Here is a 26,864-nt window from a genome sequence, read left to right as displayed (position 1 = left end):
TTTGTTCTTCTCATGTTCAGGAAGGTGGTTTTGTGCCATTTTGAGGAGACACAGCCAACTTATATACATAAACTAGTCTGAAACGTGTTTAGCACATTTATTTATTTTAAATAATAATGTTAATAATTCACGATACTATTATAATTAATAACATGATCATAGAGTTTATAAAAGTGCTACTTACATGGTTTTACAAAACAACCTGCTACATTAAATTAGACAAATGTTGTAATTTTTCATGACTGAAAACTATAAACTACCCTTAAAACCTTTTTCATTTTTGTCCCTCTATTTTATTTTAATGTTCTTTATTATCAGCTATTTTTTTACAGCCTTTTCTGTCTTTTATTTTTTACTTTAATCTCTTCATGAAGCGCTTTTTGCAGTTCTTGTTATAATATAGAGCCACTAAAGTGACGTGGTGATCGTTGTTTAATAAGCTGTGGCTACAAGTCAATATTTATAGGCCACAAATTGCTTAACTGAGACCATGAGTTAAAGTTCTCATATCTTGTGGCCTCAAAATGTTAATTTGTGGCCACGCCCTATTAAAAAATGATCACCATACCACCTTAAGGGCTCTGTACTATTTAACAGTGGTGGACGAAGTACACAAACCATGTACTTGAGTTAGAGATACCCAAGGTAAAATATTACTCCAGTAAAAGTAGAAGTTCCTCCCTTTAGACCTCCACTTGAGTAAAAGTACTAAAGTATTTGCCTTCAAATGTACTTAAGTATCTAAAAGATTAATTATGGCTCTAATGTCCTGTTATCATTTTTGTAACAAGACTCGCTTCATTAACTCATTTTAGGTGAAAATACTCCAGTGTCTCTCTTGGTAAACCAGTCTTTTAATAGAATGTCGTTAATTAGTGACGCTGATGTCTATTAAAATTATCATAAGCACAAAACACTGAAGGCGAACAGTTTCCATCAGGTAGAACTGAGTGGCTCTGAAATCACTTTTTACAAACAAGCAAAGTTTCAGTTTAAGATTTATTTGAACTTAGTTACAAGTTTAAGTTTAATAAAAACTTTAAACTCAGATTCACAAATGAGTTTCCTTTACTAAACTGCATCTGTAGGTCTCTGTTCATAAACATAAACTAGACCAAACTAATTTACTATAAAATGAAATGTGTTTGTATAAATTCAGAATAAAGACACGTCAGTCACAACTGCATATGAGTACATATTTCTATATTGTGGTCTGTTTACCCACAAAGTCTAGAGCGATATGTTATATCTGTTCACTAATTCTTTGATGTGTGAGTGTCAGTTAGTGTTTGCATTAACCCTGTCCTGCTTTACCTGGGTCGGTATGTCCAACAGGTCAAAACAAGCTCAAAACAAAGTGACCGCTGTGCTGATTGGTGTTTTTGCTTCATGCTTGTTTCATTTTGACATGTTACGTTTTTATGCACAATAAACCAAAAGGAACGACAGATTTCTCATAGTGTAGCGGAGTAAAAAGTGAGATATTTGACTTTGAAATGTAGTGGAGTGAAAGTAAAAAGACACCTAAAATGGAAAAAACTAAAGTACAGTAGTGCAGTAATGTACAGATACATGAAAAAACTACTTAAGTACAGAAACAAATTACATTTACTTCATTACTGTCCACCACTGCTATTTAAATATATTTTTTACATATATTAAAGTATTATTATTATTATTATTATTGTTGTTGTTGTTTTGTTGTTCTGTTGTTGTTGTTTTGTTGTGTTGTTTTGTTGTTCTGTTGTTGTTCTGTTGTTGTTTTGTTGTTGTTGTTCTGTTGTTGTTTTATTGTTTTGTTGTTTTGCTGTTATTTTGTTGTTGTTTTGTTGTTATTTTGTTGCTTTGTTGTCCTTAAAAGAGTAGAAATATGAAGCTTCCTACACGAGTGTGGCAGTGGGCGTGGTTATAAACTCTTCCTGCCTGTTTCAGCCAATGAGGGAGGAGTGGGCGTGACACTAGACTTAGTTTACAGGCAGTGTTAGCTTTAGCCTTAACGCTGGCCGCTAGCTTTAGCGTTAGCTTTCCTTCCAGCTCCGGAACAAAGCGCGGTAATCCAGTTTAACTCGGATTAACTAATGACTTTAACTGATAATCTAAGACTATAAGGATCCGACTGACTGTTTCAGATCAATAAACCGAGTAGCCCAGGTAGCCGTTAGCCGTTTTTACCATTGTTGTGAATGGCGTTAGCCTGCTAGCCGCTAGCCGAGATGGAGTTCAGTGTGAGGCGCCTGGCGGCGGACGCTGGGACTTTATTCAGCCGAGCTGTGCAGGTAGGAACACGGGGGGATTACAGCCTCCAGTCCGCTCCTTTCTAACTTATATTTGACTGGGATGTCTGTAATAAAGGGGGAGATTAAGCTGGAGCGGATGTTAAACGCCGATACACTAAACAGACGACACGAACAGCCGAATTTTTCCGGTCCACCTTAAATGGTGCAACAGTTACATTGTGGCGCCTCAGTCAGCGGAATGTAACGGCTGCTCTATTTAAGGTGGAACGGGAAAATTCAAATAAGAAGCTGGCTATAGCCGCGTACAGATGACAGCTCTCAAATTTTGATGTTCATGTATATTTTTTATGTTTTTTGAAGCAAAATTTTTACCAATAAACATTAAAATCCCTTTCCAAATCAGTCATTATTGTTTTTGAAACCAAAACCAAAAGTAATAGTCTGCTTGGCTTTAGCACCGTTGCCTCGTTTCCATATACAGCTATTATTTACTTATTTTTTTCTTATTTTTCTTATTTTAGGTCCAACCCAGTAATCTTAAATACACTTAGGCACCATTCTGTAATCACATTATAGACATTAATGAGTTATGAAATATGAACTGTGCATTATCCTATGTAAAAAGTGCCAAAGCAATACAGATGACCTCTGTCCTTCTTTGCCTCCCCCCCTTTTTTGTCCAGTTTACTGAGGAGAAGCTCGGCCAGGCCGAAAAAACCGAGCTCGATGCCCACCTGGAGAACCTGCTCATCCGTGCGGAAGCTACGAAACACTGGACGGAGAAGATCATGAAGCAGACGGAGGTTGTACTGCAGCCCAACCCGAGTAAGGAGGACGTCTGCATTCAAAAACAAGCTGACTCAGGACTAATTACACTGACACTAAGAGTAAAGTAATGTGCTAATAGGGCTGCACAGTTCGCACTAATGATATTGTAATAGTGGGCAGTATGCAAATGAGCCAATAAATCTATTACTGCATGCAGGCCAATAATCACAGATGGATCCATGGCTGAGCAATATGGCAGTATTTATCAGGATAAATTCCATCACAGTATGCCACAATATGCTTTTCCGAGCATATAGTGGATATAAAACAGCTGCATATTTGATTACAAAGGGAGCTCAATCAGTCCTGTTCGATTGGCTTTAGTGCAGCTCAGTGTGAAATGATGAATGCATATCACTGTATTTTTTAAAAATGTGGTGCTACTTTGTCTATTCTGACTTAGCAGGTGTCGGAGAGTAAATATCGTGATATATCGTGTATCATGACACCTTCTTGAAGTATTGTGATGTTACATTTTCTACCATATCGCCCACCTCCAGACGGATCTGTGGGCGTTTTGATGAATCGAGTTCACTTACGCACACCAAGGGTTACGTGTTTATATTGGAAGGTGCATCGCAGTCAGAGATGGGGACTCAGCATGTCGACTGACTTGCAGCTTGACTCGAACGACAGATTTAAGACTTGTTAAATTTTAGAGTGGGGGAAACAGGTAATAACAGATTAGGAGTCTAAATAAATATTTGATTAAAACGTTTCCAAATCTGTAAAGTAATTTATTGCCATTATTTTGCAGCTCACGCTGGTGTAAGCTTGAGCCTGGCTTAATTTATCATAGCCTTCAGTTTAGAGCTGGGCAATATGACAGTACTTATTTTTATAAAATGATAAAAATTACACCACAATGTCACAGTAAGCATTTCTGAGGATATTGTGGATAATTTCAGTACTTCAAAACCACTTAGCAGCTGCATTTGATTATAAACAGAGCATAATTAATCCTGTTTAATTGGATTTAGTGCAGCACTGTCAAATGTGGAAGAGAAATAATGCAATTCATAGTTTTTGATGGTGTTTTTAAAATGTAGGCTTACTTTATTGTAGCTTATGAGAGAAAAAGTAAATATCGTGACAGATTGTGTATCGCAAAAAAACTTACTGAAGCATCGTGATATTACGTTTCGCCACGTCGCCCAGCTCTACTTCAGTCAAAAAACCTTCAGTCTGTTGCACACTTTTGAAGCAGTACATGCAGAATCAGTATAAAAAAGCTGAATAATTCAAATGCATAATACATCCTAATACACACCAACATGTTGCTTAGTTTGAACAGCAAACCTGCTAGCTAGTTAACCCCTCAGCAAAGGTTTTATAGGAGAGTCTGTTTGTCTTTGCAACGTCGCTGGGCAGTTATTGTCAGCCATACAAGGCCAGACTCCTCTCTCTCTGAACGAGGAGAGACTAAAATACTCAAAACTGAAGGTCAAATTACCGTTAACCTCTTATTCACCAGGGTATATTTTGGTTTTTCTATCTGAATTTACATGACCAAATCATAAGGCAAATTATTCTGCATAACTGCATGAAATAAATGTAAATTTTTATTTTATTTATTTATTTGTTTTGTAAAAGCTCCCCTCAAATTAACAGAACATGTTTTATGATACACATATCGCTATATGCTTACAATTTACTGCTGAAAGCCAAAAATCTTAGACGCTCTTTGTATTATTTCATAAAAATATCGTTTATAGAGCAGATCACTGAAGAGACGCCATCTGTTTATAGTTTATAGCCCAGCTTTGTGGAAAAATGGGTCGACTTTCAGTAGAAAAAAAAATTGTGGTTATTATAAGGGTTTAAAATGACACCACCCATCTATTTGACTAGAAGGAAGACAGTTCCAGCTCTCATACGACCCCCACCTTTAGAATGAAGCTTATGAAATATGAAAGTTATGAAGAATCTGATGAAGTGCGTGTTGGAACCACAGAGTTAAAGAGGTTAAAAAGCATATTTGAAATCAGTTACAAAATCTGACAGAAACCTCATGAATAATTTGCAGCGTTTGGCTCAGAAACGCACAAAAAACAGGATGTTTCTGGTTGTTCTGGCTACAGATCTTCTTAACTAGGGGACTCTCCGAGCTCACAGCATGACCAGTAAGCTAAATGGCACTTTTTACTGAAGGGCAGGACTTTATCTGCAAACAGAGGTTGAGTGTTATGAGCTTCCTCATTCATATTTAAAGCAGTGGCCGTCTCCTCTTTTATAACTTCTCTGCCCCAGTTTGGGTTGCGAGTAGGCTAGCTAGCACAGTGGCCAGTGTAGCTGAAGTTTTATCTAATCTAGCAGAAGTTTTAGTAAGTTTTAGATCATGTTCCTCTAAAAACAAACCAAAACATCAACAGGATTAGCTGCTGCTATTTATACTACAAGCTGACCGTTTCAGGCTGGTTTCACACTGCAGCTCTTCATTTCGACAGTTTTATTTAAAGATCTGGCTCGTGGAAATACAGACAGTTACATCCTCATATCAAGTAGATCAGCTGGGGTTTAAAGATGAACAGCTTTTATGTCAAAATTGCAGTTTGAAAGAGAAAATTTAATTTTATCCTACATAATTCATCTTTCAAGTGTTCAGTGGGGAAGTTTAGCCTGATAATGTAGAGCTCGTGACCTGGCAGTCTGTTCAGCGCTCAAGAATCAAGCCTAAAAAAATGCAAAAATGAGGCCTTTTATAGAAAGAATTTATAGAAAATAATCACATTTAAATCGCAGTGTTGGTCAGAAAAGTCACAGCCACGGCTAACTGGTAGTCTGGTTCACTGTGTCCAAGCCTCAGACCAGAAAAAGTGGATGTGCTGGTCTTCATGGCCAGAAAAAGGCCAGTGGTCACTCAGATAAAACACCTTAAATGAATTTCGGGCCTTTATCTTTTCTGTTTACCTGAACTAAACTACATAAAATCTCCTCAGGGAAATGTTTGAATGGAAACTCAAATTGTAAATTTGATTTGATAGATACAAATGTAGATTTACAGCTTCATACTGATCCCTTAAGCATTTAATTTAAGATAAATACTTTAGGAGTTTTATGCAAGCGTCAGCTGGACCTCAGTTGATGGAAAATAGACTTTAAATCGCAGTCACGATGTTGTTTCAGAAAAATGGCAGTTAGATATTTTAGATACATTTTTTAGCCTTGCTATCAGCTGTAGTCTCATAGCACTTTTAAAAAGCATCTCAAACACACTTGTTTAATAGTGTATTTGAATAGAAGCAGGGCTTTAATTAATTAATTAGTTTCTTATATTAATTTACTTTTCATTAGTAGAAGTTTAGGGGCCTCTTTAGTGGGTAATGTCTTGCGCTTCACAGCTGAGGGTCCCAGGAGGGTTCAGAGAAGATTTGAGCGCCTAATTTCAGTAATTCAGGGTCAGATTGAGAGCTGGCTGTGATTATGATGCTGAAACACGAGCTCCTCAATGCTGGAGTTTCTTATAAGAGCAGATAGAAACTTTACCATCTACACACATTAGTACTGGTTGCTGCTTGAGGGTTGTCCACACTTTAGTGTTGGTTATTGACCTTGATGGATGTGGGCTCTGCCCTGGCTGTGTTCTGGCCGGTGCTGCTGGTTCTTAAAAGGCTGCATGATGTCTCATATGACTGTAATTGGATTTGTGTGATCTGGGCAGATGTCAGGATGGAGGAGTTTCTTTACGAGAAGCTGGACAGAAAGGTTCCCACCCGAGCCAACAACCACGAGCTGCTGGGGGAGGGCATGATCGACGCCGGGCACGAGTTTGGACCCGGGACAGCGTACGGTGAGAACCAGTAGAACCATCGTGCCCAGTTTAACCAGTTTATTACTGTAAATGTTCACCAGTGAAAGTCACTCATTGATTCACTGGTTCAGTCAGTACTTTTTTGATATCAGAAAAACAGAAATAAAATAAAATACATACAGAAATAGAGGGTTTTCTCTGGACTATGGCTGCAACCAACAATTATGTCTGTAATCAATGACTTGGTCTACTATTATTTGATTAATCAACTTATTGAACGTTTCTGTCTTCTTTAATTCCAATAAACCATTAAACAATTGGTCACATCGCTGCCTACAGTTCCTGTTGTGTATTACAGTCTGTCAGAATGACTGTGGATCATATGAACATTATAGAGGCTTTTTAAATGAAACAGTAGAAGCCATATCGCCCCCTACACTTCCTGTAGTGTATTACAGTCTGTCAGAGTGACTGTGTGGATCATATGAACATAATAGAGCTTTTTAAATGAAACAGTAGAAGCCATATCGCCCCCTACACTTCCTGTAGTGTATTACAGTCTGTCAGAGTGACTGTGTGGATCATATGAACATTATAGAGGCTTTTTAAATGAAACAGTAGAAGCCATATCGCCCCCTACACTTCCTGTAGTGTATTACAGTCTGTCAGAATATATAGAGGCAGAATGACAGAGCCTACTCAGAGCTTCTCTTGGCTGCTTGTTACTTACCTACTTCTATGAACACGTCATTTCTGTGGTTCATTTGATTTGACAGCATGACATATTATGATACCATAATAATGAAAGTGCTCTTCATTTTTTCCTCTCTTCTCCTCCTGCAGGCAGCGCTCTGATTAAGTGTGGGGAGACGGAGAAGCAGCTCGGGAGCGCTGAGAAGGAGTTCATCCACAGTGCAGCCATCAACTTCCTCACTCCATTCAGGAACTTCATCGATGGAGATTACAAAACCATCTTAGTAAGTCTGGGCCTGCAGGGCCATTGAGCCCCACCCATTCAGCCTGCAGCAGTTTAGCCCCACCCACTCAGCCTACAGCAGTTTAGCTCCACCCATTCAGCCTACAGCAGTTTAGCCCCACCCACTCAGCCTACAGCAGTCTAGCCCCACCCATTCAGCCTACAGCAGTTTAGCCCCACCCATTCAGCTACAGCAGTTTAGCCCCACCCACTCAGCCTACAGAAGTTTAGCCCCACCATTCAGCCTATAGCAGTTTAGCCCCACCATTCAGCCTACAGCAGTCTAGCCCCACCCACTCAGCCTACAGCAGTTTAGCCCCACCCACTCAGCCTACAGCAGTTTAGCCCCACCATTCAGCTACAGCAGTTTAGCCCCACCCATTCAGCCTATAGCAGTTTAGCCCCACCCACTCAGCCTACAGCAGTTTTGCTCCACCCATTCAGCTACAGCAGTTTAGCCCCACCCATTCAGCCTACAGCAGTTTAGCCCCACCCATTCAGCCTACAGCAGTTTAGCCCCACCCATTCAGCCTACAGCAGTTTTGCTCCACCCATTCAGCTACAGCAGTTTAGCCCCACCCACTCAGCCTACAGCAGTTTAGCCCCACCCACTCAGCCTATAGCAGTTTAGCCCCACCATTCAGCCTACAGCAGTCTAGCCCCACCCACTCAGCCTACAGCAGTTTAGCCCCACCCACTCAGCCTACAGCAGTTTAGCCCCACCCATTCAGCTACAGCAGTTTAGCCCCACCCATTCAGCCTACAGCAGTTTAGCCCCACCATTCAGCTACAGCAGTTTAGCCCCACCCATTCAGCCTACAGCAGTTTAGCCCCACCCATTCAGCTACAGCAGTTTAGCCCCACCCATTCAGCCTACAGCAGTTTAGCCCCACCCATTCAGCCTACAGCAGTTTAGCCCCACCCATTCAGCCTACAGCAGTTTAGCCCCACCCATTCACATTGACCTTATAAGAAGTGTTGCAGCCCAGATTCCTTTTTGAATGAGGCACAGTACAGGGCAGCCATCAGAACTGAGCTCATTTACATATATCGGTCTTAAAGAAACAGTAACAAAAACCGTGTTTAATACTGAGGGATAAAGAGAGGTTATAAAATGGTCATGTAAAAATGAATTATGACTGTTTTGGTAGATCAACCCACACACACAATGTGGATCTGTGCAAAAAAAAACAAAAAAACACAGCAAACCGTGGGATATGGGCCCTTTAAGTGATCACTAATCCACTTGATTGTGTGGTTTCTGACTCTGTGTGACGCACTGTTAATCATAAACATGGACAGTGATGGCCGCTACTGCTGTTTTTAGGTCTGCTACATACTTTTACCCATGAACACCATGCTAATCGGTGGAGTATAAGCTTCTGTTGTTGCTTAGCTATATTAGCCTCTTAGCTTCAGTGCTAAAACTAAAGAGGCACTCTTCAGACACTAAACACGTCTTGACTGATTGACCCCATTTGCATATAACTGCATGTTATCATACATATCTTGATGAATACAGGAAATCAGGCTCAGTGGGTTCTGAGCCAGTGTGGTTCTGTTGTATTTTGCACTATCAGTGTGTAAAAGTGAATGACTGGGTCAAAGACAACAAAAGCTACACAGAAGGCAATAAACACACCCATTTCCTCAAAGGAAATGCTTTAAATAAAGGCTTTGGTGTGGGGCTGATACAGTATAAACAAAACATCACAGTACAGATGTCAGTTATAATGCGCCGTATGCCTGACGTTCATATCTTACATGGTGTTATTTCATATTTCTTTTACAGAAAGAGCGAAAGCTGCTGCAGAATAAGCGTCTGGATCTGGATGCAGCTAAAACCAGGCTGAAGAAGGCCAGAGTAGCCGATGCTCGATCAGCAGTGAGTGCTTAAATACCTCTCACCACAGCAGTTAGAGTCATGCAAATATCAGGAAAACTATTTGAATGTAGCTCAAATGCTGGAACAGGTTAGTGAATATTTAAGATACTGGGTACCACTTTACAAAACTACCCTTATAAAGGTTGATGAATAGTTTAAAACTAGTTTATTAACGGTTATTATGGTTCATAAGACGTTAAAACATTAGGAAAAAGGGCATCAGTGAGCTGATGAGTATGAATTTGTGATTAATATAACGGGTTTAATGCTGACGGACTGGGGGGGCGGAGTGAGACCAGAAAGATCTGAGCTGTAACAGTGCAGATCAGTGTAGGCTCATTATTTTGCAAGCGTTACCCTGTTTATTAATGAAATAACCATTAATAAAGTAATTTTAACCCATTCATAAACCCTTTATAAGGGTCGTCTTATTGTAAAGTGGTACCTGATATCATTCTCTGTTGTTTTGTGGAGTGTAGACTAAATGTAGTTGTTGAATATGAATGGGTTAATGTATCCTAAGAGCAAGGTGTAAAAAAAACGGGGTCCTGGGTGGTCCAGAAGCCCCTAGTTGAACCTCTTGGACCTCCTGAATGGCTCAAAATCAAAATTCTGGGGGGTCCCTGAAAATAAGCCTATAATGACGTTATGCTGTCATTGTTTAGCTGCTTCCCCCACAATCAGCTTCTGTCTCTGGTGTTCTTAACTAACTAGAGCTGCAGCACTGCTCTGCCTCAGGGTGGCGCTGTAGCAGACTGGTTCACCCAGTTGGTCCTTCATAGCCTAGAAACTGTAACTCTGCCCGGATTCCTCTGAAAAACTTTACAATGAGCTGCAGCAGATCTGTAAATCTGAAAACTCGCCCAGTTTCCCAAGAGTTTGGAGTGAAGAGTGACTGTTCCTCATTTCTCACACTGAAGGCAGAAGAGGAGACGAGGAAGATCTCAGTTACTGTGAGGAAGAGCGCAGAACCGCACTAGAACAGAGACTCTACAGAAGAACAGCTGATAAAACAAACATTTACTGACATTGAAGCTTCAGCGCCGCTATGGAGAGAGAGTTAGCAGCCCCCCGAATACCAGGGGGTTCACACACTGAATAAGAGTGTAAGAATTTAATGATATAAAGTTATATTTTTTCTTATGACTGATCACTACTGCACTAAATACAGTCACACATCGTAGCAAATGTAAGACAGGACTGTTATATGACTGTACAGTGTCCAGAAGCCCGAGAGCACAGCAGCCACGTTTACATGCAGCCTGATAATCCGTTAATTATCCGACTTACAGCTCAGTCGGAATAGTCTAGTCCGATTGAGGCCATTTAGAATACAGTTTCTATCCGACTGATCGAGGTGGGTAATCCTGTAAATAATCCATTAAATAGAAGAATAATAACCGTGTAAACGCCTGTATCTGATTACATTCCCTATCGGAAAGTTTAAGTCCGTTCTGATCGTGTTCGTCACGTCATAGTGAAAATTTATACCGTTCAGCATGGCGGAGCAGAAACTGGTCTGCAGAGGAGACGAAGTTTATGCTCTGGTCTTTAAAAGACGGCGGTGGGACGGACGTCCAGCTTATGTGTCTCAGAACACGACGTCTTCCTCTCGGCCTTCTTTAATAAGGACATGTGAAGGACGTTTACCTGAGTCTGACATCATTTTAAAGCAGTTAAAAACACAAGCGCTGCTCACTGCTGCTCATCTCACTCTGACTGGACTCACGTGATGCTGGTTGTCATGGTAACATCTACACTAAGTGGTTCTCTACACATGCGCGTCATTTTGGATCTGATTACTTGTAGTGTACATGTAAACAGATCCATCAGACTGTTGAGTAGAGTGAGAATATAAACACCGCAGTCTTAATCTGTAATCAGAATGTATTCAATCAGATTTGCATGTAAACACAGCCACTGTCATTAAAGCTGAAGGGACACACCACCAAATACTAAGAGATTCTGAAGTTCGTGTTAAAATTTCAAAGATTCTACTTTTCACTCAGATGGTTGTACTAATAATAGTATTTATATTGGAAAAACTTTGTATTAAATTAGAAAGGAATGAAATTGAGTAATGTGTTAGTGTGTGTTGTGCTGGTCTGAGTGGATCAGACACAGCAGTGCTGCTGGAGTTTTAAACACTGTGTCCACTCACTGTCCACTCTATTAGACACTCCTACCTTGTCTGTCCACCTTGTAGATGTAAAGTCAGAGACGATAGCTCATCTGCTGCTGCACAGTTTGTGTTGGTCATCCTTTAGTCCTTCATCAGTGGTCACAGGACGCTGCCCACAGGACGCTGTTGGCTGGATATTTTTGGTTGGTGGACTATTCTCAGTCCAGCAGCGACACTGAGGTGTTTAAAAACTCCAGCAGCACTGCTGTGTCTGATCCACTCAGACCAGCACAACACACACTAACACACCACCACCACGTCAGTGTTACTGCAGTGCTGAGAATGATCCACCACCCAAATAGTACCTGCTCTGTGAGGGTCCATGGGGGTCCTGACCACTGAATAACAGGGTAAAAGGGGGCTAACAAAGTATCAGAGAAACAGATGGACTACAGTCTGTAACTGTAGAACTACAAAGTGCACCTATATAGTAAGTGGAGCTGATAAAATGGACAATGAGTGTAGAAACAAGGAGGTGGTCAGAATGTTATGCCTGATCAGTGTATGTGAATGATAACTCAGCTGGTGTCAGATGTTATTGTAAATGTAGAAGCTGGAGAAAGTGTGTATTTTTCACTAAAATCAGCCCCATCAGTGCTTCTAACTCCTATGGAGCGTCTCCTGTTGTGCTAACTGTGCAGTTTAACTCTGTTGTGCTTTTCTTGCTCTTATCTGTGTTTTTCTGTCTCTCCTCACGCTGCGCGCTGCTGATCAGGAGCTAAACTCCGCCCCTCCGCCGGGAGAGGAGTATGTGGCTCAATTTTCTTTCTTTATCAGCTTCTTGCATGTCAGGTGGCTGAAGGTTTGTCCACTCTGTGTGTAAACCGCCTGCCTTCTCTCAGCCTTCACAGCAAAGCGCATACGGAGAGACACAGCGCAGCTCAGAACTGCGGTCAGATCACTTTAAAGAGCCCAGTATCATTTATTTTTCTCCAATTTTTAATCTTTCTTTTCCATTGAACTCCTACTTAACGTCATAATACGCTTCTGAGTTTATCATTTTTCAACCTCTCTTAATCTCTCAGAAGTAAAAAGGCTGTTTTTGGTACCGTGACTTAAAGACTGATATACAGAACTGTGCAAAAGATTTTAGTACTTGAAAAAATGTAAAATAAAAAGCTGTTTATGTGGGCAGGAAGTGCTCAGAAAAGCACCAATATTAAAATAAACACTAATGATGTTAATATACTAAGTAGTAGTTTTATGTATGTTAATGTCCGCTTCCTACTTGAGCTTATATATTTATTTATTTATTTATTTATTTTTTATTTATTTGGCTTGCCGATTTTCACTTGTTTTAGTTGGTAAATTTCATTTCAACTTTTTCGATCCCTTGTAATTTGCTCGGCTACATAGTAAACGAGGGTCTCCCTCGATGTACTTCCGGGTTGAAATAAATAAAGGTTTATTAACGTTATAAATTAATATAATATAATAATATTGTAATATTATAACTTAAATCAGGTGCTTTTGATGGAAATTAAAAATAAATAAATAATTGATGGAATTAAAAAATGTTTAATTAAATATTAAATGATAATTATTGTTAATTATACATTATATATATATATATATTTATTTATTATTAAAGAATCAATTAAATCAATTAAAAAAAATGTATTTATTATACTGATTTATGTTGTTTTTTACAAACACACTTATTGCTTACTAACAAGTTTTAAATCATGTGCTTGTAGGTGCCAAAGACTTTCCTGCACTGCTGTATGTAAATGACGTCTGTTCTGATTGGCTGCCCCATATTGTGCTTCATTAAGACAAAACAGTAACAACACTCTACAAAATTAAGTGGGGGGGGCTAAACTGTTGTAAGCAGACCGGACATGCCTGTGTAATTTCTGAATGTGTTCATGGCTGTGACATCACAACCATGAAGTAATCAGAACAGGGCATAGTTCCCTGTATGGACTGTTTTGACTCTCTGACTGTGTTTTCAGCGATTCGGGCTCTTTAAGGAAGGAGTTTTGTGATATTTCAAACAGACGGAAATGTCTCAGTTCTGCCGCTGCGCCCTGTTTCTCAGCGCTGTGTCCCTCCCTTCCTCTCAGTCTCAGGCTCTTGTTTAGGTTTGCTGAGTGCTGATTAACGAGGGCTTGAAGAGAACGCAGCTTTCTGTGTCTGACGTGTTGTGAAGTAATGTGTGCTGCACCTGTACGTACTTTAAACGAAAAGTAATGGAAACCGACATTCAGAACCTCTAAGTGACGTAATCTCGCCCGTGTCGGTTATGTCGATTTTAATTCTGCTAATCCTTTCCCACCCTGTGTATTTATTTACTGTCCCCTTAAAGACTCCGCCACGTCCACTCTCTGACATGGAAGCTAAGGCTACGTTCACACAGCAGGTAAAAGTGGCCCAAATCTGATTTTCTCACCAGATCAGATTTTTTGTTTGTCTGTTCAGATTATCTTTTAAATGTGATCTGTATGCGACATCAGTCTGAACAGATCAGCTCCTAAACTGAGCCCGCATGCTCAAAAGATCAGAGCGTCACGCTGCTTCACGGCTCATCCAGAGGTAAACAATCACGACTGCCAACGAACGCCAGTCGCTCCCGGAGGATCAGCTTCATCTTCACCAGCATCACAGGAGCCATCATGAAGCTTCACTGACTGACAGCTGGGCTCATCACCCAGAATGTGTTCGAGCCGTAAAAAGGGCGCGGTCACTTCTTTGGTTCGCGTCCTCGGATTCTTTAAACTTTGCTTTCAAAGCAACTGTTCTTTGACGCTGCAGCCTCGTTCTCCTGCGGCCGCGTTCGGACATTTCTTTAGAAATCTCTCTGAACACAGACGGGTTTTGATGAGTCTCTTCTAAATTTGTACAGAAACATCAGCCCAGATGTTTGAGTCTCAGCAGCGCTAAATTATGACGAATGTGGAGTTGGATTGACGTAAAAGCCGCATGAATTCCGATCTGTGCACTAACGAGGCTGCGCGGTGACGCCACCAGAGCGGCGCCAAACTCATGAGGGAGCTGGTGAGAGAAAATGGAGCCCGTTACATTGAGTTTGTTGCTGTTTCATTTCTTCACGGAAATGGAGGAGATGATCTTAAGTAGTACGATAAACTACATACATATAAATGCTTCTAAATAAAATACGATATATGGACGAATTAATTAATTAATCAGTGATTTTACACTTTATAAGGTAACGAAGACGAATTCAAAGACGTGAACAACTTTAAAACGAGTTCTGCTCCAGCAGCTTTCGTATTCCGTCATTTTCGTGCTGTTTTTTTTGTTTTTTTTCCCTCCTTTGCATCGCTCGTGCGCAGAGAACTGTGGGTAACCGAAGGAAACTAGAAGGAAACATCTGATGCGTCCTTCGTATCACTCTGAACGAAGGCTGCCTTTCTAGGCTGTATACGAAGGGTCCTTCACTTCGGAACGGCCTTCTGTGACGTAGCGGCCGAGAAATGCAGCCTGGACTTTAGAGCGCAGCTACTGTTTGGACACCTGTTAGCAGTGGGTGTGGCTGAAACACCTGAACTCAATGATTAGGAGGGGTGTCTGCGTACTTTCAGCCATGTAGTGCATTACGTGCTTTAAAAGTAAACATCACCTCTTAAAGATGAATAGCATTCGGTTAAAGCGGAGCACCTTTGATCTTTAGAAGGCAGCAGAGGACACGTGGTTCAGAGATAAAAGCTACAGGACATCAAGAATGAAGCTCTGATTAAATTAATATCCACAATAAAGCACTGATAATAAGAGATCTGTCTTATTGTGGAATGTTGTGTGAGTTAATGTTTTAATACGATGAACTTTTGTAACATTTGTAAAACTGTCAGTTCATCTAGTTTGTCTGAAAAGAGGAAGTTCAGTCACCCAGTGACTGATCATGCAGACGCAGCTTCAGCGGGTGCAGAGAGGGAGGGAGGGAGGGAGGGAGGGAGGGTTTGTAGCGGTCAGTCGTTTCCGTTTTGAGTAATTTCACTGTAACTGTAGTTTGCAGTGTCAGCATCTCTGAGCAGAAGTGACTCCGCTGCTCTTTACAGTCGCGTCTGTTTCGTATGAATCTTATACTGCGGTCAGATCTGACGCCACAGCGACTCGGGGATTAGAGTTACGTTCTGCTGGGCCGCGTCTGTGAGATTTGAGATCTGGCTGACTGTGAGACTCAGCAATGCAAGCGAATTCAATGTTTGTAAACACAACGGTTGTCTGTTCATCCGAGTGGATCACTAACTTGCATCCAGTCAGCTCAATTTACAGACAAAAACAAACCTAACAGACTAAACATTGGCAATAACTGTAAAGTCTTACCGTGTTTGAGGCTGTAATGTCGAACTCACCCGAGTATGAACTGGATTTTACTGACGTTTTTCCAGTTTCCCAGCTTTTTAATGCAGGTAGAGCTGTTATAAGCAGTATTAATGATGACCACTGAAGGTCCTCTGTGTTGACACTCTCCCAAATGAAGACAAAGGAACCAAACACTATTACATCACCATAAGAGCACCACAATGTACACTAGAACAGTGTGTTGATGTTCTGATCGCTGTTTTTTGCCTCAGCAGCCTGTTTTGGCACATCACTGCTGTATTCTCTGGTCTTTCGTAGTGATGGGATGACTGAGCGAAATCAGACTGTTTGTCACCTCATATTTAATCTTCACTAAAACAGGAAGTCACGACTGACCGCTTAAGTGTTCCTAATCGCGCAAGTGGACTGTAGAACATAAAGTATTATGAAATATAGCATGACTACCTCAGTTAGGCCGAAACCGATCTTTTTCCTCATATGTGACACAGATGTGTGTCTGTGTGTCAGTGAGAACAGATAAACACACTGAAACTGACATTTTCAGTTCTGATTTGAGACGCTTTTATATGTGGTGCTAAAATCTGATACACATCCGATCTGCGGCAATGCGACTCAGTCTGAACAGCCAGATGCGAATTCATATTTTAACGTCAATCCAACTTGGCATTCGTCATAATTTTGCGCTGCTGAGACTCAAAAACATTTAGGCTGATGTTTCTGTACAAAAATGAGAAGAGACTCATCAAAACCCGTCTGTGTTCAGAGAGATTTCTAAATGAAATGTCCGAACGCGGCCGCAGGAGAACGAGGCTGCGGCGTCAAAGAACGATTAAAAGTCTGAAAGCAAAGTTTAAAGAATCCGAGGACGCGAACCAAAAAAGTGACCGCGCCCTTTTTACGGCTCGGACACATTCTGGGTGATGAGCCCAGCTGTCAGTCAGTGAAGCTTCATGATGGCTCCTGTGATGCTGGTGAAGATGAAGCTGAACCTCCGGGAGCGACTGGCGTTCGTTGGTGGTCGTGACTGTTTACCTCTGGATGAGCCGTGAAGCAGCGTGACGCTCTGTTCTTTAGTGGGTCAGTTTAGGAGCTGATCTGTTCAGACTGATGTCGCATACAGATCACATTTAAAAGATAATCTGAACAGACAAACAAAAAATCTGATCTGGTGAGAAAATCAGATTTGGGCCACTTTTACCTGCTGTGGGATCACAGCCTCTGATTTCACTTGGAAGATTTTCAAGGGTTGTCAAGAATTGTGGCACACAGATTTGAGAAAAATATTTATTTCATGATAAGATTTAATTTTTTGTTTGTATTTCAAATAAAGGTTAGAGTTTTGTTAATATTTTGAACAAAAGATAAAGGAGCAGGACTAAAAAATGTTCTTAAAGCCCCTTTTGCTCCTCATGTTTATCCTGTGTATTAACAGGTGTTTTGTGTCTGGATTGCAACCGGATAAACTTTCTATTTACACTTTTACTGAAATGCGTCCCCAGTTTCACCAGATGAGATTTTACTTTTCCCGCATAAAACGCGCATCAACACATGCGTCGTTCTTGTCTCAGTTTTGTTTACTCTTACAAACGAGTGAACAACCTCGGCTTGGACGCTTCCGTTGGCTTGGAGTGCCAAAATTATTGGTTTGGGATAAGTTCAGTCTCGCGTATCCTCAATCTTTTATTTATTTTTTAGTTTTTTATCCCCTCACTGGCTGGTCAACGCCCAGCATTTCTGCTCACATAATTACAGATAACAAAAATGCATTGTTTACACTTGTTTTAAATGCATTCAGGATCCGTCTCGGACCCTCCAACTGTGGTTTGAGTGATCCAATCCTAATGTAATCAGTGTAAATTGGCCCTCAAAACTGCAGACGGTGCATTTTCTGATGTGTGAGTTGTCCGGCTTGATAGCCAGTGATTCCCAATTCTGTCATCAGTCAGCTAAAGCCTGTGACTGTCCTCACTTTGGGCAGCCCTGAACTAAACAAACAACTCAGCAAACAAGATGCTTTACAGACTGACTGGAACAAAACCTCTTTCAGCTTCATCTGGAAAACACTGAAAAAGATGATCTCTCAGTTTTATGGCTCTACAGGGACTTTTTGTGGTGTAAGAAATCACCAACGTTAAAGCACATTTGATAAAATGTTCAGAGCTTCTTTGCTTCCCTTCTTAATTTTGCAGAAATGCTGTATAAGCAGTAGAACACTGGAGAACAGCTGAGATGATCCACTGCAGGGTTTTCCAACCTTCTTCAGCTCGCGGCCCAACAGATCGAACCGATCAGATCATGTTTTTCTGGCTCGCCCAGTGGGCGCTGATCTTGCTTGGCAGCTACTGAGCGCTGGATGTCAGGCTGAAGAGAGGAAAGTTCAGCTCAAATCGACAGCTTTAGATTCACTGTGTTGAGTCTCAGAGTGACGGTGTAAACTGTTGGCTTTCAAAGCTTCATTTAAAAGGGTCTCTGAGCAGACAGCCCAGCCCAGCGCTGCTCCTCACTGCTGCATTTTCTTCCTTTCGGTTACGATTGGTTTTCTCAGCTTCTTCAGTCTGAGCTACTTGGCTGCTTCATCTGCAGATGGTCCAGCCTCAGCAGCTTTCCTTCTCAAAGACCCCTTTAATCATGTAGCCATGATGGACGAGTTCCATACGATTCAATGTGAAACATTGGTGTTTGATCTTTGGTGATGCTACAAGTCCAAGAGGGCACAGTTATCCTCGCTCTCTCTGGGTGGGTAGGTTGGCCCCCGTCTCCCCCCATCACTCAGTACAATGCTGGTCAGCACAGGCGTCTGTTAGCTGACAGAACTGGCGGTTAGTGTTCTCCTCCAAGCGTGTTCAGCTGTCCAGTGACGTTGTGTTAGCAGCAGTTTGAAAAGATGTGGTGGAGCTTCACGGAACTCGGAGCAAGACTGTGCTGGCCTTCGCCCTCCTAGCGCTGGTGGAACTGGGGGGAGAACCAACTAGTGGATATGACTAAACTGGGGAGAAATGGGGGGGGGAACATTTTGCATTGGTTTGCACTAAAAATATAGACATAACTAACTAGCATGTTACCAGAACAATGACCTTGATATAAATATTGAGTTGATTTTTGCAAATATTCGACAATATTTATCATATTTAAAATAACGTGTGGTTAAATGTCTGTATTGTAAGAGTTTTGCAGGTAGCTCGTACCTGCGACCCAATCACGGCCCTGATGTTATTTGTGATAATGCATGACCTCCAGTGTTCTGTTGCTTTAGTATATTAAAAAAAAATAATAATAAATAAAGTTTGGGGACACCTCACTTCATTAATTTGTTGCGTTGTCTGATTTTAACTGTTACTTTTCAGTGATCCGGTTCATGTCTAACAGCTAAATTTAGTATAATGAGGAAAACAAATCTCACAGAACTCGCTCTGATTGGGCCAAAGAGATTACAATTATTAAAGATGTTAGTGTGTGTTGTGCTGGTGCGAGTGGATCAGACACAGCAGTGCTGCTGGAGTTTTCAAACACTGTGTCCACTCACTGTCCACTCTATTAGACACTCGTCAGTCCATCTTGTAGATGTAAAGTCAGAGATGATAGCTCATCTGCTGCTGCACAGTTTGTGTTGGTCATCCTCTAGTCCTTCATCAGTGGTCACAGGACGCTGCCCACAGGACGCTGTTGTCTGGATATTTTTGGTTGGTGGACGATTCTCAGTCCAGCAGTGACACTGAGGTGTTTAAAAACTCCAGCAGCACTGCTGTGTCTGATCCACTCAGACCAGTGCAACACACACTAACACACCACCACCACGTCAGTGTTACTGCAATGCTGAGAATGATCCACCACCCAAACAGTACCTGCTCTGTGAGGGTCCATGGGGGTCCTGACCACTGAAGAACAGGGTAAAAGGGGGCTAACAAAGTATCAGAGAAACAGATGGACTACAGTCTGTAACTGTAGAACTACAAAGTGCACCTATATAGTAAGTGGAGCTGATAAAATCGTAGAAACAAGGAGGTGGTCAGAATGTTATGCCTGACCGGTGTGTATATATGTGTGATATTGTTTTCCTCTGAATAAGTCTGATTAGGCTTTAATGGTCAGATACTGAACAGCCAACAAAGAAAATATGATCATTTGCATAATAAAGTGTTTGAGGTGTCCCCGAAGTTTTGTGTGTTTGTGTTTGGGTGAAGTGTAGAACGAGTTTGTTTCCTCCTGTTGGATTATTAATCGTGTGACTTCCACATGAGAGAGATGAGTCTGTATGTTTCTGTGCCTCTTAAATCGTGGTCTGATGATTTTCTGTCACTGTTTCTGAATGCTGGCCAGATGTGGGCTGAGGAGGTCCACCAGGTAAGAGTCCTTTACAGGTGCTTGGAAATGTGGAAGATGTGTTTAAGAGCCCATATTCTACATTTGTCTTCTATTATAGCATGTTTTCCAAGCTGGCTTTATACCTAACAAATAAACAGGTTGTTATAACTGTGCCCTTAAGACTGATATATGCAAATGACCTCTGTTCTGATTGGCTGTGCTTCGTTGAGTCAGTAATCCATGAAACGGACTTTTGGGAGATGGGACTGAAATCCTCAGGACTGTATTGGAAAAATAACCTTTAGCCGCTCCTTTCAGATCTCTGGATCTTTCGGAAGCTGCAGTGATCCATTTGCTTCCCGACAGCCAGGAACAGCACAACGTTTAATCATTTTCCACTCTAATAACTATATATATGAGTTAGATACAGACCGTCTACACATCACTTCAGAGGGAATGGGTGGGGCTAAACTGCTGTAGGCTGAATGGGTGGGGCTAAACTACTGTAGGCTGAATGGGTGGGGCTAAACTACTGTAGGCTGAATGGGTGGGGCTAAACTGCTGTAGCTGAATGGGTGGGGCTAAACTGCTGTAGCTGAATGGGTGGGGCTAAACTGCTGTAGGCTGAATGGGAGATCATATATAAATGTTTTCACTGATTTTGATAAACACGTCCTGTGTTGTTTCCATATACGAGCTGCAGTGAACAGTTTGTTCTCACAGTGTTTAAATGCGTCAGGCGCTCTGGTTCAAAGCTGTGTCTGTGTGTTTCCTCAGGCAGAGACGGAACTCAGGATAACCCAGAGTGAGTTTGACCGTCAGGCTGAGATCACCAGGCTGCTGCTGGAGGGCGTGAGCAGCACTCACGTACGTAAAGCCTCCCTCACTGTTATCATTTCTGCTTCTCTCTGTGAGCTTCTGCTGAACCTTCGTCTGTCCCTGTTCAGGCGCATCACCTGCGCTGTCTGAACGACTTCGTGGACGCTCAGGCTTCGTACTACGCTCAGTGTTACCAGTACATGGTCAATCTGCAGAAACAGCTCGGAAGGTGAGTCTCAGTGTGTCCGGCTTTCCAACAAGATTTAATACAAACTAGAAGAGGAAAGTTTCTGAATGAACTTTAATTTGATTTGACAAACTTAACATAGCTGGGAAAGCTGTGACGTACAAGATGGTGGCTAAGGTGCTTTGCGATGGTTATCCAGGTGGTTGCTGAGGTGTTGCTAGGCCATATGGTATTCCAGGTAGTTTCTAAGGTGTTGCTAGGGCTTTGCGATGGTTATCCAGGTGGTTGCTAAGGTGCTGCTAGGCCATATGGTATTCCAGGTAGTTGCTAGGGCTTTGCGGTGGTTATCTAGGTGGTTGCTAAGGTGTTGCTAGGCCATATGGTATTCCAGGTAGTTTCTAAGGTGTTGCTAAGCCATATGGTATTCCAGGTAGTTGCTAGGGCTTTGCGGTGGTTATCTAGGTGGTTGCTAAGGTGTTGCTAGGCCATATGGTATTCCAGGTAGTTTCTAAGGTGTTGCTAGGCCATATGGTATTCCAGGTAGATGCTAAGGTGTTGCTAGGCCATATTGTATTCCAGGTAGTTGCTAGGGCTTTGCAGTGGTTATCTAGGTGGTTGCTAAGGTGTTGCTAGGCCATATGGTATTCCAGATAGGTGCTAAGGTGTTGCTAAGCCGTATGGTATTCCAGGTAGTTTCTAAGGTGTTGCTAGGGCTTTGCGATGGTTATCCAGGTGGTTGCTAAGGTGCTGCTAGGCCATATGGTATTCCAGGTAGTTGCTAGGGCTTTGCAGTGGTTATCTAGGTGGTTGCTAAGGTGTTGCTAGGCCATATGGTATTCCAGGTAGTTTCTAATGTGTTGCTAAGCCATATGGTATTCCAGGTAGTTGCTAGGGCTTTGCGGTGGTTATCTAGGTGGTTGCTAAGGTGTTGCTAGGCCATATGGTATTCCAGGTAGTTTCTAAGGTGTTGCTAGGCCATATGGTATTCCAGGTAGATGCTAAGGTGTTGCTAGGCCATATTGTATTCCAGGTAGATGCTAAGGTGTTGCTAGTGCTTTGCAATGGTTATCCAGGTGGTTGCTAAGGTGCTGCTAGGCCATATGGTATTCCAGGTAGTTGCTAGGGCTTTGCGATGGTTATCTAGGTGGTTGCTAAGGTGTTGCTAGGCCATATGGTATTCCAGATAGGTGCTAAGATGTTGCTAAGCCATATGGTATTACAGGTGGTTGCTAAGATGTTGCTGGGGCTTTGCGATGGTTATCCAGGTGGCTTCTAAGGTGTTGCTAGGCCATATGGTATTCCAGGTAGTTGCTAAGGTGTTTCTAGGGCTTTGCGAAGGTTATCCAGGTGGTTGCTAAGGTGTTGCTGGGCAGTGTTTTCCTATAGTGGGTGGGTGTGTGTGTGTATGTGTATATATATGGGAGAAAAAAGTCATTACTTGACATTAACGTTCCCTAATTAAGCTGAGTTTAGATTAACATGAATTATCAGTGATAACTTCTGCATTAACGTTCTCTGTTTGATAAGATCATGTTTGGACTAGTAAAGATTGATAACTGTTTGATCTTCTAGCTTCCCGACTACATTCTGCTCCAATAACAACGCACCTTCAGCGAGTTCCTCTGCCAGCATCTCAGTGGCCCCTCCCACTCTGACCCCAACGCTGACCCCGGGTCAGGCCTCCCCGTCCCTGAGCGAACTCCGCAGCTCCTCCGGGCCGCGCAGAGCTCGCGTGCTGTACGACTACGATGCGGCCAGCAGCAGTGAACTCTCCCTCCTGGCTGACGAGGTGATCAGCTGATAACACTCATTCTGCTCGATGCATTAAAGCGATAGTTCAGCTACAAATCATCTTCCCCTCTTATTACCCCAAATGTAGACCAGACATGCCGGTTTGTGCAGTTTGCTTCTCTAGTTTTAGCACTGAAGCTACAAGGCTAATGCAGCTAACAAGTAAGGAAAGCTTATAACCCACCAATTAGCATCATGCTAACTCTATGGATAAGGCTCAGACACACCAAGCTGATGAGGAAGCACTGGCGCCATCTAAGGCCGAAAGAGTGCAGGAGCTAATATTTATTGTAGCATTATCAACACTGTAGTTCGGGGTGGGCGATATGAAAAAGAAAATCACAATACTTCAGAACATTTTCAGGATGTGCAACATGATTTTTAATTTTGTTAAGGTTTAGTAAGTTGGAACTGCCAAAATAGAGCCTGTGGTGCCACATATAAAAAGCACTGTTAGAATAGTAGTAGTAGTAATAATAATAATAATAATAATAATAATAATAATAATTATTATTATAATATTAAACCTTAAACTACAATGATTTTTATTCAGTGTTTTATAAACTACACCACACCAAATCCAATTAAACAGGCCTAATTATTCTGAGTTTATAATGAAATTTAGGCCCAGTCCCATTTCACCCCTCGCCCCTACCATTTAGTCCTTAGCCCTCCGTTTTCCGTGTTCTCGTCTAGGGGTAGGGTGTCCCGATTCTTGTTGAGATAGAGGGGGAGGGTGAATTGTTGGGGCTACATGACCCTCCAAACGGAGGTTTTTCAGAGACTCCAAACAGAGACTTATGAGAAAAAAGAAAAACTGGCGAGATGGAGAACAAGAGACCAAAGAAACACACAAATGTGAGAATTTTCTCTGTTAAAAATTACGATAACCACTGTTTTATCTTAGTTTGGTGTTGTTTCAGTGTATTATGGTTGTTTTCTTCATAACAAGCATGAAAAAAAAGGAAATCATAACAATAGTATGCTAATGTCTCTGTAGCCAGCTAGCTAACTTTCCCGTTCCACCTTAAAAAGCCCAGCAGTTCTGACGCCTGAAGAGCCAGAATGTAACTGCTGCACCATTTAAGGTGGAACGGGAAAATTCGAACAAGAAGCTGGAGAATATCTGACTTCAGCTTCATATCACTGAAGAATTAAGGGGTGGGTGATAATAAATAATCGCCCCCCTCTTTGAAGATCATATGATGCCCTAAATGTAACTAAAGCCCAGCAGTGAGGAGCTGAACTTTACCCTCCTCTGCTGTCACTGCAGACTGGCAGGGTCGCCTACAGAGCAGCACTGGTAGCTGTTAATGAAGTGATGCTCTTTATTTGAGGGTCCCATTTCAGAGGGAAGATTTCAACCACTACCCTGTAACTCAGTTCAAGGGGTTAGGGTGACACTCGAAAACAAGGGGTAGGGGTAAAAAGAAGAAATGGGACTGGGCCTTAGTGTTCCCTAAAGCAACACTATGTAGGATTTGGAGACCTCTCTGGTGGAAATATGGAATTGCACGCAGTGTGCGTAAGAACATGTTGTAACGTGGGCTGAGCTTCAGACCATCACGAGTGGATGAATGTGACTTTTGCAAATACGTTGAGATGGAATTCAAAGAGAACTATTCCAGCTTTTACCATCTTTCTACCAAAAATACTCATTATAATAAAACGTTCTGTTACTCTGGGAGTCCAGCACTGACCGTCCTCTCCTCTGTTCTCAGGTGATCACTGTGAGCAGCGTCCCAGGCATGGACTCTGATTGGCTGATGGGGGAGAGGGGCCATCAGAAAGGAAAAGTGCCCATCACCTACCTGGAGCTGCTGAACTGAGCAAAGGAGCACTTCACACTCCAGGTGTCGTTCTAACGAGAGCACAGCTCCTGCAGGGCGTTTCAGAAACCAGGACCTCTCAGTGACCTCAGAGTGAGGACTGTTCAACGGGAGAACCCAGACGTTCCCACCGGACAGTCCTCACTTAGAGGAGTTCATTAAAGAGATTTTAACAAGGCCTCAGTCTGCTGTGTCTGCAGCGTTCGGCTGATCACCACAGACGAGAACTTTAATATACTTCTCTGAACTTAGAAAACAGCAGAAAACTCCAGAGTCACTTATGCTACGTTTACACAGCAGGTAAAAGTGGCCCAAATCTGATTTTCTCACCAAATCTGATTTTTTTTGTTTGGCTGTTCACAATATCTTTTAAATGTGATCTGTATGCGACATCAGTCTGAACAGATCAGCTCCTAAGCTGACCCACATGCGCAAGAAGAACAGTGCTTCACATGGTTTGTCCAGATGTAAACAGTCATGACGGCCAGCGAATGCCCGTCGCTCCCGGAGCTTTCAGTTTCGTCTTCGCCAGCATCACAGGAGCGATTATGAAGTTCCTGTAGTTGACAGCTGGACTCATCACCCACACTGTGTTCGAGTTTGGCGTAAAAGGGCGCGTTATTCGGCCACTTCTTTGGTTCGTGTCCTCGGATTCTTTAAACTTTTTTTGACGCTGCAGCCTCGGGCTCCTCCGTCCGTGTTCGGTCGTTTCGCTCGAAATTTCTTCAGACACGGAGGGTTTTGGATGAGTCTCTTCTAATTTTTGGCACAAAAACATCAGCCTAAATATTTATGAGTCTCAGCAGTGCGAAATTATGACGAATGTGGAGTTGGATTGACGTAAAAGTTGCATGAATTCTGATCTGGCTGTTGAGACTGAGTTGCATAGCTGCAGATCGGATACGTATCGGATTTCAGTACCACATATGAAAGTGTCCCAAATCTGAATTGAAAATGTCAGATTCAGTGTGTTTATCTGTTCACACTGACACACAGACACACATCTGTGTCACATATGAAGAAACAGATCAGATTTGGGCCACTTTAACCTGCTGTGTGAACAAAGCCTTAGATACCCAGCGGAGTCCAAACGTCTGAGAGCACTTTGAAAATCTGAGATTTTTCCTTTAAACCTGGAAATAAACAGCAAAGTTTAAGAATCTTGAAAAATCTTAAAGCAGAAGTTACGACAATCAAAGTGAAGAAGAAATGTTCAATATTCTGCACTGTTACTATGTTCTTAAAATGATGGTTCTTCAAGGGTTCTTTAGTAAAGAAAACAGTTCTATATAGAACCATGAACACTTAAAGAACCATGCATGGTGAAATGGTTCTTTAGAATGGATAAAGTCGCGTATGGTTCTATGTAGAACCATTTTGAAAAGGGTTCTGCTATTGTTACATTGCCAAGCTTGTAACAATAGAAGAACCCTTTTGTGTGCTGTATAGAGCCCTTTTTAAAAAAGGTTCTGTATAGAACCATACACAAGACATTATCCATCAGTCTAAAGAACCATTTCACCATGCAGCGTTCTTTGACTGAGGCGGGTGTGTGGAGTGGTTTTAGTCTGACCTCTTCCAGTGAAGCTCGTGTTCAGACTGTCATAAAAGCAGGAGAGGGACACACCACCAAATTCTGAAATTTATGTTAAAATTCTGCTTTTCAGATTGTTGTGCTGGTAATATTGTTTGTAAAGATAAATAATAACTTTGTGTTAAGTTAAAAAGGAATGCAAAGTAGAAGCATTTTCACCAGCGCTCTCAGACTTTTATACCCCACTGTGTGTGTT

General features: G+C 41.8%; 1 protein-coding gene across 2 annotated transcripts; it reads left to right on the top strand.

Annotated features, from left to right (window-relative positions):
* The first annotated feature begins 1,834 nt into the window (after window positions 1-1,834).
* Window positions 1,835-25,442, top strand: sh3glb1b (SH3-domain GRB2-like endophilin B1b). Of its 2 annotated transcripts, XM_036556524.1 has the most exons (10): window positions 2,203-2,276; window positions 2,921-3,062; window positions 6,727-6,855; window positions 7,660-7,793; window positions 9,585-9,677; window positions 12,575-12,661; window positions 21,226-21,315; window positions 21,396-21,496; window positions 23,027-23,243; window positions 24,967-25,442. In XM_036556524.1, the coding sequence occupies exons 1-10, from the start codon at window positions 2,214-2,216 to the stop codon at window positions 25,072-25,074; spliced, it is 1,164 nt and encodes a 387-aa protein (XP_036412417.1). In that variant the 5' UTR covers window positions 2,203-2,213; the 3' UTR covers window positions 25,075-25,442. The 2 variants fall into 2 exon arrangements, with proteins under 2 accessions (XP_036412415.1, XP_036412417.1); XM_036556522.1 differs by lacking the exon at window positions 12,575-12,661 and having other exon boundaries at window positions 1,835-2,276; window positions 24,967-25,440.
* The last annotated feature ends 1,422 nt before the right edge of the window (window positions 25,443-26,864 follow it).

Source organism: Colossoma macropomum, unplaced genomic scaffold (genome assembly GCF_904425465.1).
Source record: "Colossoma macropomum unplaced genomic scaffold, Colossoma_macropomum, whole genome shotgun sequence".
NCBI lineage: Eukaryota > Metazoa > Chordata > Actinopteri > Characiformes > Serrasalmidae > Colossoma > Colossoma macropomum.
The sequence above is the reverse complement of the archived record's forward strand: the minus strand, read 5'-3'. Positions and strand labels throughout refer to the sequence as shown.